This window comes from Dermacentor albipictus, chromosome 4 (genome assembly GCF_038994185.2).
Source record: "Dermacentor albipictus isolate Rhodes 1998 colony chromosome 4, USDA_Dalb.pri_finalv2, whole genome shotgun sequence".
Classification (NCBI taxonomy): Eukaryota; Metazoa; Arthropoda; class Arachnida; order Ixodida; family Ixodidae; genus Dermacentor; species Dermacentor albipictus.
The window spans coordinates 48827834-48848690 of NC_091824.1; the positions used below are offsets into that span (position 1 = coordinate 48827834).

General features: G+C 43.1%; 2 protein-coding genes across 2 annotated transcripts in view; one reads left to right on the forward strand and one right to left on the reverse strand.

The window, feature by feature from the left end:
- Positions 1-1150: 1150 nt before the first annotated feature.
- Orc4 (origin recognition complex subunit 4) lies at positions 1151-19284 on the reverse strand. The gene is made up of 12 exons (XM_065448421.2): positions 19011-19284; positions 18812-18902; positions 18569-18644; positions 18383-18468; positions 18251-18299; positions 16664-16812; positions 13952-14125; positions 11249-11335; positions 8857-8965; positions 7466-7561; positions 6412-6473; positions 1151-1598 (listed from the first exon to the last, which is right to left on the reverse strand). The coding sequence occupies exons 1-12, from the start codon at positions 19160-19162 to the stop codon at positions 1413-1415; spliced, it is 1317 nt and encodes a 438-aa protein (XP_065304493.2). The 5' UTR covers positions 19163-19284; the 3' UTR covers positions 1151-1412.
- A 230-nt stretch (positions 19285-19514) lies between these two features.
- The window catches only part of Rnmt (RNA guanine-7 methyltransferase), a 34795-nt gene continuing 33452 nt past the window's right edge, over positions 19515-20857 (forward strand). Inside the window, exon 1 of the mRNA XM_065448449.2 lies at positions 19515-19713. Coding sequence (XP_065304521.2) covers positions 19672-19713 — 42 coding nt within the window. The 5' untranslated portion in view covers positions 19515-19671. The remainder of the gene's footprint in view (positions 19714-20857) is intronic.

Below are 20857 nucleotides of genomic sequence, written 5' to 3' on the forward strand. Positions count from 1 at the left end.
AATTGACTTCCAGTCGTGTCACTATCTTAATGGTGCGCTAATTACATGGTACAGAACCACCATGCACAGTACAAGTATCACATGAAATGTTTATAAACAACAGGAAACGGAGATAACATACATATATGGTACATTCGACTGGTTCCTACTGCACTCTGACTGTTTGCAGTGATGCAAAGGCCTCTTGACATTGGAACTAGAGAAAGCACGTCCGAGTCGAAGGTTCCGCTGCCCTTAGGACAATCGAAGAAGCTGTATGATCAGAATTCTTTTGGATATCGGCTTGGATTTTTGTCGCACTTCGAGCTGAGCGGGCCTCCAAGCGTTTCGAATGGAGCAGGCAAATGTGTTCCAAGCGCTCAAATTCAACTAGCTGAACATAAACCACATATCATATTGACCGCAAATAAAGATGGGGACAGCGGAAGAGAACACATAAACAACACAGGCGGTACCCGTCCGCTGTCCTCGTCTTTATTTGCGGTCAATATGATATGCAGTAAACACCAACTAGGCCAAACTGAAGTTCCTCTGAAACATAAACCACACTGCAAGAGCACTCAAAAGTGACCAATCGAATATACGAACTAGAGCAGTAGTGGAAAAAAAAAGAAACTAAATAAGTAAAATACATAAAAATAAGTAGTAGTAAACAGAGAGAGCAAGAAGGGTTTACGGGTGGCCATAGCTAGGGGGAATAACTCGTGATATCGGCCGATAATCGAAAAATAATAGCAGACGCAATGCTGCCGGAGTTGGATGAAAAGTTTTGAGCTCGAATGCGAACTAACTATTGTAGTGTGGCAATGTCGTTGGTGAGGATGCCAGATTAATTTTGACCACCTAGACCTCTGCAATGTGCACCCCGAGCATGGTACACAAGTGTTTTAGCATTCCACCCCTATCAGAATGTGGCCACTGAAGCCAGGAATCGCAATGCAGATTTTCGAGGACATTGGTAAGCTGCCATTAACGACCTGAGGGTGCCAGCCACTCCGGTGCATTTTTATTCATCTGGAACTTTCTTTCTCGTGATCCAGATTTCCTGTTGTTACCCGACTGGTGTACAGATGCAAATTTCCATTGAGGAGTGTTTTTTTTTTGTTGCACTCTGAGCTTGTAACAGACTTCAGTCGCTTGCACATGCAGCTCATAGCACCAACATGAGTCTTCATTATTTTTATTTATGTACAAAGACCCCTTGTGAACAACTGTGTCGATTGTGTGAAAACACGTCCGGTTGAGCAGGAGGCAACAGCACTGAAGTTCTTCGGCATTCTTAAAGGCTGACAGGCTTCTGTGAGGCTGGGAACGTCTTCTGGAACTTCTGGCACAAAGGAATGGTCACTGCCCTATTAGGTAGGCCTGAGATTGGTAAAATGTCACCACTTTGCATTGGTTCCAAGCTGCTCTCAGCTGCCCACAACGGACACGGCCCAGTGGGCGAGTTCGGTTGGCAAGGACGACGACCGGTGCACCACTTCGTGCACCTGCGAAGGGTCGACGAGCAGTTGCATGAGCCGGAACTCGTACTGCACGCTGGCAAGGCTCCGAGACACGGGCTGCACGAACTCCAACGCCTCCAGCTGCTGGAATGCCTGGATGAAAATCGAGGAGAAGACAACTGTTGCTGCGCTTTACAAAAACAAACACGACTTTTTCTGATTGAGTAACTGATTGACTGAGTTTAAAGGGACACTAAAGAAAAACACTATATAAGTTTAGATTGGTAAAGTACTTTCTCAAAACAGAAAATCTGGAAATCGGGGCTAATTGGTGATGTTCCATTTTTTCTTGTGCTAGTGTGAAAAAACAAACAAATCTTGAACAAGAATGAACACAAACGTACAAGTCACTTGTTCAGTCTCATACTTTTGTGTTCCCCTTATTCAAGTTTTTTCTTCGCGCTAGCACAAGAAAAGGTGGTATGCACCTTTAAAACACTATTTTCGTTGTAGGCTGGTTATCAAAAGATAAAATGTAGGTCAAAGTTCCATTTCCCGACATTTGTGCCCAAACTCCAGTGCTGGTACATTAGTGCAATGTTACAGATTTCAACTTGTTGTTTCATATTTGGGCCATTGTAACTCTGTGAGAGATCTTGAAAGTTGCTAAACTTGCTCTGGCTTACATAGAACACAATGGAAGTCCACCTTAACTGACAAGAAATTAATTAGGCCGAAGCAGACGCTACTGCATTTCGTGACAACATTGCAAGCTGATGCGGGAACTTCAAGGCAGCATTACCACCAGTATTTTCTTTTGTCTTTTCTGGCTTGCCGAGCCTCTACTCACGATAAGAGCGAATCGCGTAATGAAAACATGTATGAAGCTGCGCTCAAACTTCGCATTAGGGAGTATGGTAATGATCGGCATTTTTCTGTTCTATTTCATTTATTTGTAAAAGCATCACTTTAGAACACCAAAGAATATCTTGATACATGGCTACTAGCTCCAAGATCCATAGCTCACACATGATTACGACATCATGTGATAATCCCATCGTTCATTCCATATTTCAAGTTGTACTGTACAGTATTGGCTGTACAAATACATTCAACAAGAGTGATAAATGCCTGGGCTAGGATGTCTGCTTACATATGCTTACATATCTGCTTAACAACATATTGTCTTGCATACGAATATTTGTTGATGATTGCATAATTTGCCGTCCAATAACCGACAGTGATGATCATATATTACTCCAACAACACCTAGAGGTAGTGAACCAGTGGTGTAATATACATGGCTCATGACACTGAACGTGTCAATGTGTAAAACAATGTCCTTCACCTGTAAATTCACAGTTTATCTACAACATTCACTATAGTATTACGTCCCCGACGCAAATTTTATGTATTGGGCAGTGCACCTTACACCTAATCTATCCTCTAAGCACATTAAGTGTGTCACTGCCAATGCATCCAAATCATTAGGGTTTTTTCGCCAGAACTTGTGGAGTGTTCCATCTTCCTTGCGTAAACTGGCTTAACTTAACGTTCATGCGACCTCAGCTTGAGTACATGTCTTCCATTTGGTCACCACATCAGAAATACCTCATGGAAACGTTGGAAATGATTCAGAATAGGGTAAGTTGTTTCACTGCTCATAATTACAGTGTCCACGTAACAGTGTCCAGCACACAATGTCCAGCACACAGTGTCCAGCATAATGCAGATAAAAACCGAACTATCGTCGCAGTCGTCGAGTACTTGCTGTCATATTGCATTGCTGTCATTAGTATTTCATAAATTCATTTGCTGACAGATTCTCCCTACCATGCTTAAAACACCACGTCTTCACATCGCACAGACTGCACAATAGCTTCAGCTATGCCCCCCTACATGGAGCGACGCAAGCATTTAGCTTTTCACCACTGCCCCTAGTGCTATCTGTCTCTGGATCAGCCTTCTGGATAGCATTGCTTCACTCAGAAATCATGATGCATTTTGCAGTAATTTGGCCAAACATTTTTCTCCACACTGCGCGTAGGTTTTCTTCTCTTCTTTTTTAACCATTACGCAATGTATAATGTCCCAACACAATGTAACTGATGTTTTTATGCTTATCTGTTCATTTCTTTTTACCATCTGTCTGGTTTGTGTAACATGCAAATTTCTTTGTTTTGTGCCAAATTTTTAATCCTTATATGCATCTATGTTTTTTACCGATTGTATTTTGTTATAACTTGTACCATATGCCTCCCCTCACCCATGCCTCTTTGTAGGCCTGTGAGGTTTTTCCAAATAAATAAATAAATAAATAAGTACAGACAGACTTTTCTGTATTTTGTTGTTGATCTGATTGATGGGCTCATTTTTGAGTAAGTGAATGACTGGTGGCGTTTAATATGTCTCAAAGTAAGAGAGAGCTGGCCAATTTGTATGGATTCATTGCAGAAAGCACTGCAATGCGCCGAAGACCACTCCAGGTATTACCTGTCGGCACACTGTGCAAAGTATGGACGTGTTCGGTCATTTGAGCGCACATCAGTTCTGTACATTGATGATGATGTGTAGTGTTTTATGGCGCAAGGGCCAGGTAGTTCTGTACGTTAATAATGACAGGAGAACTGGGGAGATTGATAAAATTTAGCAAGGTTCGGGAGCGGTCTAGTAGGTAATCGATGAGTAGAGTTGAAGTGCAAATTTAACACGGATTGCAGAAGCATTTTTTTATTAACAAGAACTGCGATATGTGTGTGAGTTGTACGTCCATACAGCCTTTAGAATTCGAAATCTCTCTCCTTCACAGCCGGAAACAGGTGTGAAAAAAATTATTTTTCCTCATTTGTTTTACGTTCACCTCCTTTCTTTCGGCTTCGCTCTTTTCCTGTATATCTATTCCTCGTTCGAATTCAGTTAAGTTTTCACTTAAGCACTAGCAGTGTCCAGATGTTCTGTGTCCATTTGTTTGTGCTCCTTTACAATGTTTTAAAGTAACATAGGAGCTGTAAGAGATGCCATGTGGAGAACTCCAGATTAATTTTGACCTTTTGGAGTCCTTAAATATGAATGCAGAGCTCAGTGCATAAGCGTTTTTTTCCATTCCAACCCAATCAGAATGCAGTCGCCGCAAGTGAGAATCAAACCCACAGAACCTCGTCTCATAAGTAGAACACCACTGACAACGAGCCGCCAAAACCAATCTTTTACGTTCAGCACAAGACAAGCAATGCACTTTGGCCAATGAGCATCACAGATTACTTTGTTTATACATCTCACATGGACGCACATTTTGCGTCAGTTTGAGTAGCCTGACAGCGTGGCTAACTGAACTGGAAACTTGACACACGTGATGACTAGATACCTCGGCACAATACAACACAACTTCACTCATTTATTTTCTTTTGACAAGGCTAAGAACATTGTGTCAAATTATGTTATAAGCCAGCTCATGATCACAGGTACCAGAGTGGCTGGATGACCCCAGTGGCCTCAGATACCTCAATCGTTTTGCCTGTGGGAACATAATGTGATAGCTGTAGCACAAAAAGTCAAATTAAAATGGAACTTAATTGCATACTCGCCAACTCCCCGAAAAGTTTTTTAAGGTTTACGAATTTGGACGTATTTTACAACATTACAAATGTTGCATCAAGATTTTAAAAAAGAAAAAGAAATTCTGTCTGCGAAAACGTTTCCCTCATCAGCCTCCGAACTGAAGTCGGAAGTCAGACAATAAAAGAGTGGCAGGGGCACACTTGATTCGAGCAAGCTTATACAGACAAGTTCCTGAAGCAGGCGAAATCGGCAACAGCACAGTCGCTAAGAATCTTAAAACTGCAATATTAAATCGCTGTAATCATAACTGTAATCTTAAAAACAGCTTGTTGCCTGTTGCTACCTTGCTGTGCCATGTTCAATGCTTGCTTGTGCGCTGCCTCTGTAGGTAAATCATCACTTATGAAGAGGTATGCATCCCTGAAAATGTGTGCACTTAGGGGCACACATTCTTCACGTCCATGGGATTTTATGAATCTTAAAGTTCGCAGGTTAAAATAAAAATTACACGCAGAATCCCCTGTGGCAGTTACCTAAATGATACGTAAGCATTTGCTGCTAATCACCTGCTGCTTTGTCTTCGTAGGCTGCTGTGCTTGGCATAACTGCGAGAAACATCGTGAAAGAATCGAGAAACGAAGAACCATGGTTGCAACACCGAAATGTTAGCCGAGACCAGCATGAGATGATGAAGAAGAGGCGAGTGGTAGCAACGTTCGCTCATGTTGTATAACGGTGCGTTTGGATGATGCCGCTGCTTCGTGGAGGATGAGCACTAGCTGGTGCGTGTGGTAGTACGCGACGTAATTGAACAGTGTCATGTTTGGTAGACCTTGTACGTAGACTTGATTGATGGCACTGCCTCCTCTCGATGCAAACTGTTGTCAACTGTGATTAACCATGCTCCAGTGGTAGCCGCATATGGCGCGGCCGCGCGGGCCCCACCTTGAAAGCGATCTGCCCTGGGGACACAGTGCTTCGTGTCAGCTGTGTTGTCGCCACTTTGAAGCAAGAGGGAGCACGAAGATCAATTCGCTTGCCGCTGCGAGCCCTATCTTGAAAGCAATTTTTTTAACATGGAAGGCGGACGAAGGGACAAACAGACGGATGGCTTTCCTCGTCCGGCAGGCATAGACATGCTTACACATTTAAATTTAAATCGTGGAGTTTTACGTGCAATAACTATGAGGCACGCCGTAGCAGGGAACACCAGATTAATTTTGACCACCTGGGTTTTTTTAATGTGCACCTAAATCTCAGTGCACAAGCATTTTTGCATTTCACACCCATAGAAATGTGGCTGCTGCAACCAATATCCAACAAGATCACAGGCACGTTTAATGCCTTCTCAGAGACTGCTACCTGTGCAGAGTTTAAGATACAATTGCAATAGTCATGATAGTAGTACCTTCATTACCACTGGCTTGCTTGTTTCCAGCGACGACTTTCCAGTTGCAAATTTTAAGAACTCTGCAATGGGAAAAAAAAAAAAATTACATTGTTGTCAGGCCACCTTCTCATCCCCAGCTTAACCACCACCACAGGGCAAAGAAAAACAAAAGTTCAAACAAATAAACCGTTAGTGGGGATTGAATGCGTGCCCTTGCGGCAATGTGCAGGTGGGATCTGGGTGTGCTAACCACTGAGGTAGGTATCGCGCAACATTAGTGTTTCGTAACTTGTGAAAGGTCTTGTGGTGGTTTTTGCGCTTGCATTTCAGAAGACAAAAATACTGTATTGGCCAAGAACGACAATGCGTGCATTGCCAAGAACAACGTTCGTGCAGAACATTTGACCAAAATTCATGGACAATTCAAGGATTTCAAGGATGCCAAAGGTCAAAATTCAAGGAGGGAGTAAAGAACCTTATTTGTTCATATAGTGCACTGAAATATAGCGATATCTACACCTTAGCTGCAAGTTCTCGCAGCTAAGCGGCTGCCGAGTTGGACAGATGCTCCAAGCTATTCAGGTCGTTCGTTATAGGTTCCCATTCCCATTGTAACAATGTCAACTGCCTTCTAGCAGGATGGCTAGTAGTGTCCTACTTCAGCCAAATTAAGGCATGGTTGCTTGATATGGCTTTGTCTAGATCCACAATGGCAACAGTGACACAAACATGTTTGTCTTTGGCAGCAGTGAAAATGCCCCACTGTAATCATTTAGCGGCACTCTCAAACGAAAACATCTAGGATTGTTTCCCGATAGACAGTGTGCATGGCATAGCCTCTATGCAGAGTTTGTTACTCAGAATGTTTGAAAGTCACCCTTTAAATGCAGTTATCAAGGAGTATTAAGGGCTCTTGGATCTGTTTTCCAAATTCAAGGGTTTTCAAGATGGCACCACTATTTTGGCAGCACGCAAACTGGATGGCTAGGTGTCCACTGTGACAGCCTGCTGCTGTCCATTGCGAATGCAAAATAAATTGCTCATTTTAGTCACCAAAAAACTTATTTCTTACCTTTGTAAACCATCTCAAAGTTGAATGGCTCTCCATCATAAAGTTTCGTCAGGTGCACCATTGCAACAACCAGTGACAGCTCCAGCATAGACAACCCTGGAATACAGTGTCACGGATGAAATACGCAAGTAATGAAGCAAATCTATGGAGCATTAAGCCCTGAGATTTAGCAACCTGTGCCAAGAGTACTATGCATCCCACACTTTCACCTGTACTTCATCTCTGCAATTCCGTACACCACTGCAGAAACTGCGGGCACCCCAATCAATCAGGAGGGCAAGCATACCTAAAGGCATTTATTTGCACTTTGTCACTCGTGCAAGCATCCACGTTTGCAGGCATTGCAGCCTTGTCCCTATTGCACAGAACTACTAAGACAAAGTGCGAGTGTGCGCCTCCATTTCATGTTGAATTAATGACAAGCACCAGCATGACACAATCTCATGAATATAGATAGAATCGCTGTTGCAACAGGGAGATTAAAGAATGATAAGCTAACCTGTATTGTTAAATTACAATTCCGGAATACTATATGCTTGACCACGAGACGAATGTTGGTAATCCAGAACATATGCAGGCATGAAAGACAAAAGACGTGCCTGAAGTTCCCATGCTAACTCTTCATGACGTCATAAGATATAGACAGCGTCTGCTCAGTACTGGTTAATATATTACCAATAAACAAGGACTACATTGCATTCACTGAAAACTAAAGACTCAAACCACCAAGTCTGGAGAACTTTTCTTCAGTGTAAAAATAGCCTAACCAGCAAAAATAATTCAAAATTTGTAACATCACACTGACGTATACCAACACTGCAATTCAGACTTGAAATTCAGAGGAGAAATTTGCTCTTCACGTTCTCCATTATTAACCAGCTTTCCTGAGCCAATTAAATGCAGAACTGAGTCTTCATAAAACACGTCAACAGACTGAACTACACTTAGTACTATATGAAATGTGGTTTTCATGGCGTGATCGCCATTGTTGTTTTTTTTCTTGCTACCCAAACTGCACTGCAGGAAGTCGGGCAGTGCGTGCGTGTACACACACACACACACATGGGACATTATGCTAATGTTGTGACTGTGACCGGAGTGTCCATATAATTGCGATTGCAATAAAAGAGAGGGAAGGCTTTAGACAGGTAGCAGGAACACTGGTTGCCAACGGCTGTTCTCCCATACTAGGTGCATTCAAAAAGTTTTTGCTGAAAAGCCTTCCCGAGCTACTGCCCTTTAGAACCAGACGTGCGGTGTTTACCAACCAAATAATGCTAAGTTGACATGATGTGCAAGACACGAGTCATTTGCAGCTATTAAAACACACATTTCTTGCAAAGAGTGTTGTACACGAGAGCTGAAGTATTTGTGTGTGCATGTCCATGTACCTTTGAGAAGGGCAACGTTGGGGTCTTCGAGTTGCTGCCTCTGGGACTCCAGGAGGTGGACAGCATCCAGCTTTGGATTCTTTTCAGAGAGGCTCATAACAAGTGGCAGCTGTAAACATGTAGGAAACAAAGCAGACCACTTTAAATGCCTCAACTCCTGCTGATAAATACCAAACAACTGACCTACCTGTAACTACAAAACATGGATACCGTTGAGCAAGGGAAAGCATGCCCTTTTTAATTAAAGTGTTACAGTGGATGCCGTTACTTTTACTAGGACAGATGAGACAGAGGGTGGCATCACGTTGAAAAAGTCACCGTTCAAACTCAACAGTCTCCTGCAGCATGGTGCAGGGAAAAGCTGAGAAATATAAATTTTTGTCATATGTTTTCAAAATGTAGCGTTGTATGCTCCCAATTTTAATCACAATAAAATTTGGGATATGAGAGACCATGTGTAGTTAATTTCACGACTAACTTCCTGTTTGCAACTTACTCCAGTCAAACCCTATTACAACAAATCCGAGTACCGCAAATATACATTCTATCGAACACACAAAACTAACTGAGTGATATTCAGGCAAAATGAATCCCTTAAACAAATTCGACGTTGGGTACGTTGAATGTCGAGCGACAGCAACCCGAGCCATAAAACCACCTACGATTATTATTATTATTATTTTGCTTATGCTTTTCGAGCATTTTTACCATTTAACCAGATAGGTTTTACATGGCGCATAATCGATAGAGCTATACATCTTAGCAGGTTGTTGCTGCATTAGTTGCACAGGCTGCTTTAAGACTCTTTAAGCACTGTCATGAGGAGCTTTGTTCTATCATGTATATAACGAATTTATCATAAATACTCAAAAAGGTTTGTTGCACATTGTTATGATTAATACTAAATTACTTGATGTATACAGGTGCAGTTAGCACTTGAACAACTTCGCTATAACTGGTTTCAACTGTATACTGATTCAAAGCTTGTCATTATTTCTTTCTAGGTTTCTAAGGGCACATAACTTCTCACTAGCGTCCAGTTTTAAATTACTGCTTTATTTATGCAGCTGCTTTGTGTGATTGCTTATAACGTACTTATTGTCTTTCTTAATCTATGGATCCCTCACACAACTCCAAGAGAAGTTCTGAAGTCCTGTCCGCATATCACATTCCATGCAGTTGACCCTTTTAGTGTCACTGATACACCCGTGCGTTCTCCACTCTCTCCACTCGGACATGAGCAGTAATACGAACTTTGCAAGCTCCGAGGTCGTTCCGGCATCTGTTGTGTAATTCAAGAATTTTTTCTCCCCTCAATGGATCGGCTCAGACTGGGTTTCCATGTGTGGCTGTGGAACGCGCTTCTTTGAGAGCATGGTTGTGCCATGCGGATTGTCCGCATCCACAGACGGGAGGGGTGGCTCTGGCCGCCAGACTTTGTACACCGCAACGGCAGCGATTCTATGTTGGTTCTGCATATTGGTGCTGCAGCACGAAGCAACCACTCTTGCTTGTTTTTAGTCTGTCGCATGTGTACAGTCTTTTTTCTTTCTTTTTTCCCGTTTTCTGTTCTCTTCACAACGCCGTGCCTCCTTTCCAGTGACACGAGTGCTTGTTTTGTTGGTGGTGTGCTTTCTCCAGGATGGCTCTGCCTCTTGTCGTATCTCTTTCATCTGTTACTCTCTGCTGTGTCTCTTAGTCTCCTTGCTTTATATGGTTGAGTTCGAATAAACGAAAGTGCTCCTCCCTTGAGTGTGGCCGTGAGATCGCTTTGAGATAGCTGCTCGTGCGAGGCCTTCACACTTTGATTGGAGCAGCGGCTCTTCCGACTCTGAATACAAGCCAAGCTCGGACCCAGAGGATGACAGCTTGTCGGAGGAGGAAGAGGCAGCTTTGACCGTGTTGAAATGTGATCCTGAGAACGCCAAAAAGTACTAAGAACAATGGTGCTTTTGAGTCTGCAGCACATTTTTACTCCGTCTGTCATATAAAAGTGTGAGGACCATACCAAGAGTGCATTTGCTATTATCCGTGTTGTCATTTTTTCCCCCTTGTGCATAATTAAGAACAAACCCGTTTGTTCGTTCTCTATAATAGAGGTAAACCCAGTACTGGGGATGCGTCAACTTCGAGAAAACCCGACACTGAAAGGGTTCATCATAATTAACAAGGATTTCATCAAAAGACAGAAAATGAAGCAAGAAAAATTCCAGCATTCTGACAACACACCCATAATGCAAGTGTTGATGCAGAGGTGGTTCTACACTTACTTTTGTCAAGACATGACACATAAGTGAATGTTTCAAGAACAATTTTTAAGAAGCAGGTTTCAATGAACTGGTATGGCAGAAAGCATTGCAGAAAGAGAGCAGATGACAAAGGCAAATCGTACCAACAAGTACTGCATAGCTCGAATGTCCTTGTTGGTCGAGTACAGACGTTGCAAGGCTGTCCTCACAGCACTCTCCTGGGCAAAAGCCTGCACAAGAGACTAGCTTTCAGAAATGAAAACACAAGGTCATTCTGTTTTGTGACAACTTGTTTGTTGACTGGCCGGCTGAACAAACATTCTAGACGACTATAAAGGACATCCACCACACATGGCATTGCTTAACATCACTGACGGCCTCTTCTCTGCTTTGGGATGCAAATGCCAAGGGGTGTTTTGTTGTTTTGCTGTGGATAGCTCCAACTCTGTTGCTAAAAATTTTATGCAGCGGAGCAGACTGCTGTTATGGTGCATTTAAAATCACGAACAAGACGCTCCAGTTCTTTGACAACAAGGGGTGATGACCAGTGTATAACCAAATGATGGCCTTTTAGATCATACCACGTTATGAGATGTGCACACGACAGTGGGGTGCCATCTCGGAGATCATGTGAAAAAAAATTTTTTCAAACTTCGACGGAGTGTCGCAAAGTTAGGAACCACTCGAAAAAGCTGAATGCCTCTCCCCTACTTGCTAACATCTTGTACTGTCACGAGCACGCCAAGCCACAAGTGCTGTCACATTAAAAGAAATACATTTTTGTTCTAAATGTGACAAAACTAAAACACACAGGGAGCACACGAAGGTCGCGGCAATAATTTCTTACAGTTACACATCTGCATAACGTGTCACAAGAAGAACATTTTTCCTTTGAAATTGATGACACATTCAAGTTACACTGGTTTGAACCCTAAACGAGTGTTTCTTAAGAACTGATTGTAATGCACCCCATAATACAGAGAATTTCAGAGATGATTGTGCAATTACCCATAAATTAAAAAAACAGACCATTTATTTTGTCACTGAAACGTAACCTTCGTAAACGTAAACATAACAATTCCTGGCAAGTCCCTCTGATATTTATGTGCACCACTGGTCTACTCTGGCGGTGCGGCCTCCCTCTACATTTTAACCCCTTTGTTGCTAGAGCACCGACAACTTCCAATGTGTGCTGGTGCTGCTCCTCACCTCCCACATGACATGCAGCGAAGTAGAAAGTTGAAATGCAGGACATTGACATCCCCCTAACCATACCCACGAACTGTGACCAAAATCTGGGAAAGTGGTGCCGCCTCTAAGTGACCCCCGTTTTTGCCGTTACTGGGCGTGCATCAAAATGACTGCACATAGCAATAATCGCTAATCAATTTACGAATTAACCAAACTTACTAATTTTATTTATCTCATTAGCTGTAGAAGGCATGTCCCAGCTCAAAAGCTTGGAGGGGCTATGACAAGGTCATCCAACAATACTCAGTTTATCAGTGTAACTGATAGTTGAGGGGTTGATATAGTCACACACACAAAAAACTGGGCCCTCAGCATTCGTTTAAACTCAATAGTTTGATTTCAAATCGCTGCCTCCAAGCCCCTCCCACTAACAGCAACTGTCATTCTTACAATGTGTGGCGTCGGGAAGTGCAAGGAATGTGCTGCGTCATCCGTTGCGAAACAGTCCGAAATAACATCGGAAGTTCATGGTGATGTTTCGCACAGCACACTCGTGGCTTTAGGAAAAAAATGTACTGAGGGGAAACAGTGCTCTTTCTCCTCCACACTATTTTTTTTTTTCCTAAGGCCATTCGTGCGCTGTGCAAAACACCGCTATGAACGACTACCAACTAGCCCAAGCTTCCACTCTAGTACGCAACGCCGAGGGACACCCGCCGTGGTTGCTCAGTGGCTATGGTGTTGGGCTACTGAGCACGAGGTCGCGGGATCGAATCCCGACCACGGCGGCCGCATTTCGATGGGGGCGAAATGCGAAAACACCCGTGTGCTTAGATTTAGGTGCACGTTAAAGAACCCCAGGTGGTCAAAATTTCCGGAGTCCTCCACTACGGCGTGCCTCATAATCATAAAGTGGTTTTGGCACGTAAAACCCCAAATATTATTATTATTAACACCGAGGGACACATTCCGAGACTATCACTTGCGGTGATGCTATCACCTCGCCCATCAGGCACACATTGATTGGCTGGTTCAGCAAAATCAAATAAAATGACTGGCTGGTCTAGCACTACGTCACGTGAAGGCGATGGTATGTGTCGCCGAAAGTGACCACTCGAGAATACGTCCCCAGAAGTCCTGCTCTGCGGACGTGCATGTGTATATTTCAGGACAGAGTTACAGATGCCTCCGATTATGATGAGAAACTTAGTTGCAAGTGCATACATGTGTTGTCTGTCATGCATTTAGTAGAATAAAAAGCACATTTAGTACATATCTCTAATAATAAACTTCCAAGTTACAGCCCTATAGGCAAAACGTTAAAGGCACAGCCTTTGTCAAGGTCTGGGTGTTTAGCTCTTGCTGCACTTTCTTTTTGTATTGAAAAGAAAGAATAAACTTCAATCAACAATCAAAACTGTAGCTTCAACTTTGAAACTATGCGAACTGACACCTTAAAAATATATGGCATTCTTGTGGCTACATCATTTAAATGGTGTTTACGCAGCAAAATAAACAAGGTTACTTAAGCGTAATATCTGCATTTTTTCTTCTTTTTTATAAGAACTAACAGGCACAACATTGGGGCATGCCAAATAAGGAATGTCACCATGACCGTGCACGAATGCAACCAATGAAAGATTCCTCATTATCACCTTGACGGAGGCATTCCATTCTTCTCTCAGCTTGTTGTTCGGAAAGTTGCTGGGCAAGGACAGGTGATCGACCATGATGCCCAGGTACTCCTCAAAGCTGAAGTTTGGAAACAAGTGAAGCTGGCGATGCGAGAAGCGAGACTTCACCCTCTTCTCAAGAAGTTCGACGGCGTCCTGAAAAGTTGCATGCGTGTTTGCCTCGTTACTATCAAGAGCTGGAGCACAAATCTGGCATGTGTAGGACAAACTACATAAACAGTATAGTCAATCGTACTTTAAACCTGGCGAACGGACAGAGCCTAAGCTGTCTTCAATGCTACATAGCACTGCAGCTACCTCTAGTATCCAGGTTACAAATATACACATAAATTGTGAATATACATTGGACTCCACGAAGCTCACTTAAACAAAACAGCCGAAGTGGAAGGACAGACAACTTGCCATGAGTGGGAGGCGAACCCACAACCTTCACGTGATGTGTGTGGTGTTCTACCAATTGAGCTATGGCAACAGCTCTGCCCCTTTGTCTACTATCTTGGGTATTTATGTAATGCATCTATATAACCTACCCTGGATGTGTTAGTCAGTGCCAACTCAGTCACGGTGGCAGGCACAGAAAATCCATTAAACCGCAGCCTTTTAATACCATACGAAGTGACAATCAAGCCAGAGAAGGCACAGGTGAAGTTATGTTTAATCGAAATATTGAAATAATCAGGCAAAAGGAAATGGAAGTGAAAGAAAAGACTATATGCCACAGGTGGGGACTGAATCCCCATCTTCGACATTATGTGTGTGGTGCTTTTTTAATTAAGCTACTGCTGCATGGTCTACTGACCCACTCTCTTGAGTGCTTGTGTAAGTATACAAGATTAGCACTGGGGCCATCAGTCAGAGCCACTCATGGCCAAGGTAACAGATGTAGGACATCCTTTCAACCGCAGGCATCACCTAACCACAAGCTCACAAACTACGCTCATGTAAGCTCCCATTTAACCGCGACTCACATACTACATGACGCCTGTAGTTAAAAAAATATGTTCCACATCCACAGCCTGGCCACTGCTTTCTCTAGCTTCATCATGTGTCACTTCACATGGTTCTGAGTAATAAAAAAGTGGGCCCCTCAGATACCCTTATTCTTCTAGCTCATCACATAGCGAGGGCCTTTTATCTGGCAGTCTTGATGCTGTGAGGGCTAATCACAGCATCTTGATACAAGGGTTAATCGACCAGCTGCCTGCTTCTAGATCACTTACTATGTGACACCTGCAGTTGAAGGAGAAGAAAGGCGGTTTACCGTGGGGCCTGATTTCTATTAACCATATCATGAGACGCCAACAAAGACACCAAGGAGGACATAGGGGAAATTACTTGCACTTACTAATCAAATTAAAGAAATGATAAATAATGGCAATGAAAATGGATGAAAAAACACTTTGCTGCAGGTGGGGAATGACCCCACGTCTTCGCATTATGCGTGCTCTGCTCTGCTGAAGAAGCGTTCCACATCCGCCGCCTTGGTCTTGAGTGTCAAGGGCTAATCACACACCCAAGTGAGGGATGACGCCACAGTAGCTAATAGTTAGTAATGCACAGCATGTGTAATGAATGCTGAGATGTGGAATTGGTCCGAGCTATCTTTTCGTCCCCTTTCATGTCCCTTAATTTATTTCTACATTTTATGCGAAGCATATTACGAGGGCTCAACCCAGCTCCTCAGGCGCGGCGGTGACCATGAAATCACGTGACACCGTGACGTCACGACAGAGGAGAAGTGGCTTTGGCTCAACTCTTGCAAGACGGGCTGGGTGGGAATCGAACCAGGGTCTCCGGAGTGTGGGACGGAGACGCTACCACTGAGCCACGAGTACAACGCTTCAAAGCGGTACAAAAACGCCTCTAGTGAATGCGGTGTTGCCTTAGAAACGCGCTGTTTCTAAGGCGTGCGTCTCTTGCTCAGGCGCACATTTCGTTGCCGCGCCGAACGCTGCTTTGCTCGACGCTCACCGCGTCCAATGCGGGGCGCGTAGTCGCTGCCCTGTAGCCCATTGTCTTACACCCCTTGGCGGGTCGACGGGAACGCTGTCGCGTTCCACTCTTGAAGGCGAAGAAGTAATGCATGAGTTGTTTCTTCGTCTAGCCGAACCAAATATAGCCAAGCAACAGCAGTTCACCAGGCTAAACAGTGGTTCAACAACTAAAATAAAGGCTAGTATGCTTCGCATCCTGGGCTTAACCTTACCTAAGCCACAGCCATTTTTTTTAATTAAACATAACAATTAACTTCCCCCATCTTTCTCTGGCTACACTGTCACTTCGTATGGTTGTGAGAAACAATACATTTCGATACCAGGCACATTCCATACTTTCCTTAAAAGGTGCCCTAGTGGCATTTTAAGTGCTGGCTTCTAATTTCTGCCTACTCTCACGGCCTGAAAGCAAGAAAAGAATAAGGGATGGTTACTTTCGTCCCCTTTCATGTCCCTTAATTTATTTCTACATTTTAATTAAACATAATAATTAACTTCCCCCATCTTTCTCTGGCTACACTGTCACTTCGTATGGTTGTGAGAAACAATATATTTCGATACCAGGCACATTCCATACTTTCCTTAAAAGGTGCCCTAGTGGCATTTTAAGTGCTGGCTTCTAATTTCTGCCTACTCTCACGGCCTGAAAGCAAGAAAAGAATAAGGGATGGTTACTTGCCAGCCGGCAGGTGATGCCAATAACCAATATCGGTGCTTGAGCCGATTGTGCCACATCAAACAAATTGTACAGAAGTGTCTGGTTCTTGTGGTAGCAAAACAAGTCGAACTCATCAACAACAAAAACAATCGTCTTGCTTTGCTGGTCCCCTAAAATGAAACACAAACGAGGACAAATGTCATATCACTAGTTTCAGTACACGAAATGGAAGACATTTATATTTAGCAAAACCTGGGGCTGTATTCTCAAGCAAGCCAAGACATGCGAAAAGGATATGTTAGGCACAAATATTTCACTATCACATCCAACACTAGATGGATCACTAAGGCACGGTTTATGGTTCCTATATGCTGTATGGCTCAAAGTTCAAGAACAATTCGAGGATTGAAATGCACCTGAAATAAGCTTCACATGCACACGTGTATTCATGACAGCAGTCAATTTCCCATTGTTTATGATAAGTAAATTTCACCTGCCTATAGTTTCAAGAGCATTTCACAGTGGCAAAACGCACTCATGCACTTGTAGAAAAGCTGTATAAAGGTAAAAGCAACTTTATTTAGACTGCCCTTCGCTTTTGCAAATCAGTTCTGCAGAATCCTGTGCCTCAAGAAAGGGGAAATAGCCATTCACCCAAATGTAGCACGCAGCCATAAAGGAAGCCCCTACGGGTTTCTCAGGAAGATAGCATCACAGTTGAGGAAAATTTGACTTTGTCCGGGACTCGAACCTAGGACCGCCGCCTTTCCGTGGTGGTCACTCTACCATCCAAGCTAATCAGGAGGCTCACAAATTGCAGCAAGAGGGCGAACTGATCAACAACTTGAAGCACAGGGACAATCAATATGGCGAACGAGTTCTGGTTTACCTTTATCCACTTTACCGAACCCACAACCTTCGCATGCGAAGGTTGTGGGTTCGGTTCCCACCTGCGGAAAGTTGTTTTTTCATCCACTTTAATTTCCATTAATTCATCGTTTCATTATTTCATATATTAAACACAATTTCCCCTATGTTGTCCTTGGTGTCAGTGTTTGTTGCCTTCTTGTGATATGCTTTATGCGGAGCACTCAAATCCATCTCTTAATGATCAGAAGGACCTACCCTACCCACTCAGCATGTTTGTATGCAATCATCAAAATTGTTTCAGGGTCCCTTTATTACAGATGCAATCAAGGTACATTTAAATGTGCATTCATGTTTCCTTTTCCAGGTACCACCGAAAACGGCAGTATTTTACGCCAAACTGTATGTGCTCCAATTTGATATCACTATATTTTTCCTTTACAAAGAATTGACTTGCCAAACGGCTGTTACCAGTATCAGTGGCTGCACAATTAAGATAATGAAATCAAGTCACCAGAACTAAATGCAGCAGCAGAAATTCACTTAATGCTGTTGCATTTACTGCATTTATGTTCTCATGCCATAGTTCATGTATTCCACAGTTTGGCTGGCACTAGGCTCATATGCGTCAACAATTGTATTAGGTATGTTGGCACTAAGAATGAGGTGTGTTGCAGCCAGCTTATTTCACCTGTCAGTCGGATTAAGGTAACACACACACAAAATTTTTACATGACATACCTGACTTCAAGCATTCCAGCAGAAATGTAAGGTTCTCAGAGAAACTGCCCTGAAAGATAGTCGGCGAAATGTAACACATACTTTTATCACAACAAAGGCACCACAAACAAAATGCTTGATGGCAATACTCACAAACACTCTATCTCCTACAACATTTTCCAACTGCAATTGACGTGTAATATCTTTCAAAGCAATCTTGTCATCGGTGTGAGTGAAGCCTGCGCAGGGTGCATATATACATGTAAATTCGCAGTTCCTGCGGCTGCTTGCGGCCATGTATTGAAGAACAGTGGCGATAAAAAATATGAAGAACCCTACCGTTCAACTTTACAAGAAGAAAATTTGAAAGGATATCCTGGTGCCGAGACACGCTGTCTAAAACGGCTAGAATCAGCTGAAAAATAAATACGTCCACACGGTTATAACCAAATACCATCAGAATAACAGAGCAACACAAAGCTTATCCCCCTAACAAGTGACTCGTTAGAGCTGGCCATTACAATTTTAATGGCGCAAAGCAAAGATTAACACAAAAGCTAAAGCAAACACATCAAAGCACACCGATGTCTTCCCACATCCTCTGGGTCCAACAACCAAAACGGAGTTGCTTTCGCCTAGCTTGACCGCTCTTGACAATAATTCTTCCAGTACACTGCAAGCGAAAATACAGCAAGATAAACAATTAACATATTTGTGATGACTGTGGTATTTAAGGCGCACATAGTGGATGCGACTTTAAAAAGTGCACTAATCAGCTTACTGCTTCTGCTCGCTGTAGGACTTCAACAGGTCGGGCTTTGCCTGCGTGTCGAGGTTTCTCAATAGACATTTTTTCACCTCACTGATCCATGTCGCAGTCTCAGCGTCACTCGAAGAAGCGCTTTTTCGGGCAGCATAGCGGCCTGACGTCATTTGTAAAGCTTCTGAAGTGTGAAAAACACAGCGCAAAGCACTGGGAGCCGGCAAAATTGTTTAGCGCGTTCACTGCTCGCAGCTCCCGCCACTTATTGACTGAGCTAGACTTGGATTGACAGACAACTGTTTTTTGTGTTTGAGTGTGGTATCATTATCATGATTATTGATCGTGATCAATCAAGACCATCAACGGCTTTACGTTGTTACGTGGATGTGCACATCAACAAAAATTTTATTACAAACTTATTTTTAAAGGAACTCAGTGTAACTTTATGTTGTTACTATTAACTCAACAAAATTTTTAAATATTATCAGCATCATCAAGTATTGGCTGCGACTGACTCGCATCGACTTTTATAATGTTTACATAGTTGGCACAGTTTGCGGTGAATTTGGCAGATAGATCTTTGGTCGTTCTTGTCATGGCCTTTCGGTTTCTTGATTTTCCCTTAACGCAGCCGTAGTTAGCCCAGTAGATTAAGTGGAACGTACGTTTATAGACAGTCATGTCTGAGGAGACCTTTTCAGCAACTGACACGAATTCTCTGGTAAGGAAACTGACCCAACTCGGTGGAAGGTGATGCACGAACAAACACTTCCAAGATGCCTTGCTTTTCATGCGAACTTCAAGGGAATCGGCATTTAGATTGCAAGCACACTGTGCATGCTGAACCTACGACAAATAAACATTTCACCAGCTGGTGCACAGTTTTTCTCCACAGCTGCATGCCTCCGGGGGTACGGAGTGTTGCATCGGTCTCGTAGTGCGACAAATAAACATTTCTCCTGTGGGTACATGGTGTTCCTCCGCCGCTGCATGCTGGCTGGTTACTTGTACGGAGTGTTGCATCGGCAACATAGGTTTCGTAGAGACCCATAGTTCATTTGTCGAGTTGCTTGTGCTTAAATGCGCATGGCACAGTACTGCACGTTTTCATGCGTTCATAGATGCAAGAGGCGTGATTGAAGATCCAACTCGGACGTTAGCTTGAGAGGGACTTCGGCAACTACTGGCAATGACATCAAAACAATCTAGGTTACGTTTCTCAAACAAAACGTAAGCATTTGCCGCATTCAAAAGAAGAAAAAAAACTAAACAAATGCAAAAAAGGGGGGCAAGGGACAGGTCGGATATATTGAATGTCTAAAATAATTACAATTGTCGAGAATTTCTGGTGACTTTATAGAATGCTTTTTGCATCTGTAGTGTATTGGGTACCAAGATGGTATATAACACCTTCATTAATTTGTTCAGGGTCCTACAAAAAGTGTCCTGTATCCTATCTGTCCTTTCTACGTACAGAGGAAATGGGTGTCTTGTTGTTTGTTGGTTACAAGCTGCACTGCTTTGTGCTACAATGTTTGAGGCATGTTTGTGCTAATGGTGTAGTGTTGTGACACTAAATGAGCATAAGTAGATATTCTTTCACCCCAAAAAATATGCCAAGAGTCATTGCTTCTCTCTATGTGCCCTCTATCCATGGCTACATCCCCATAGCATGCTACTGTCCACTCTCTTCCATAGCCTTCTAGACAGGCTGAGTTCAGCCCTAGATGAATTTCATAGGCAATGACTCATCCATAAAAACATAACCAACTGATCCATGGCCGGCAATCAGATAAAAGGGACACAAACCACATTAACGATGAAAGACGATGAGCAAAACAATAAGGTAAAAGCGGGAGCCAATG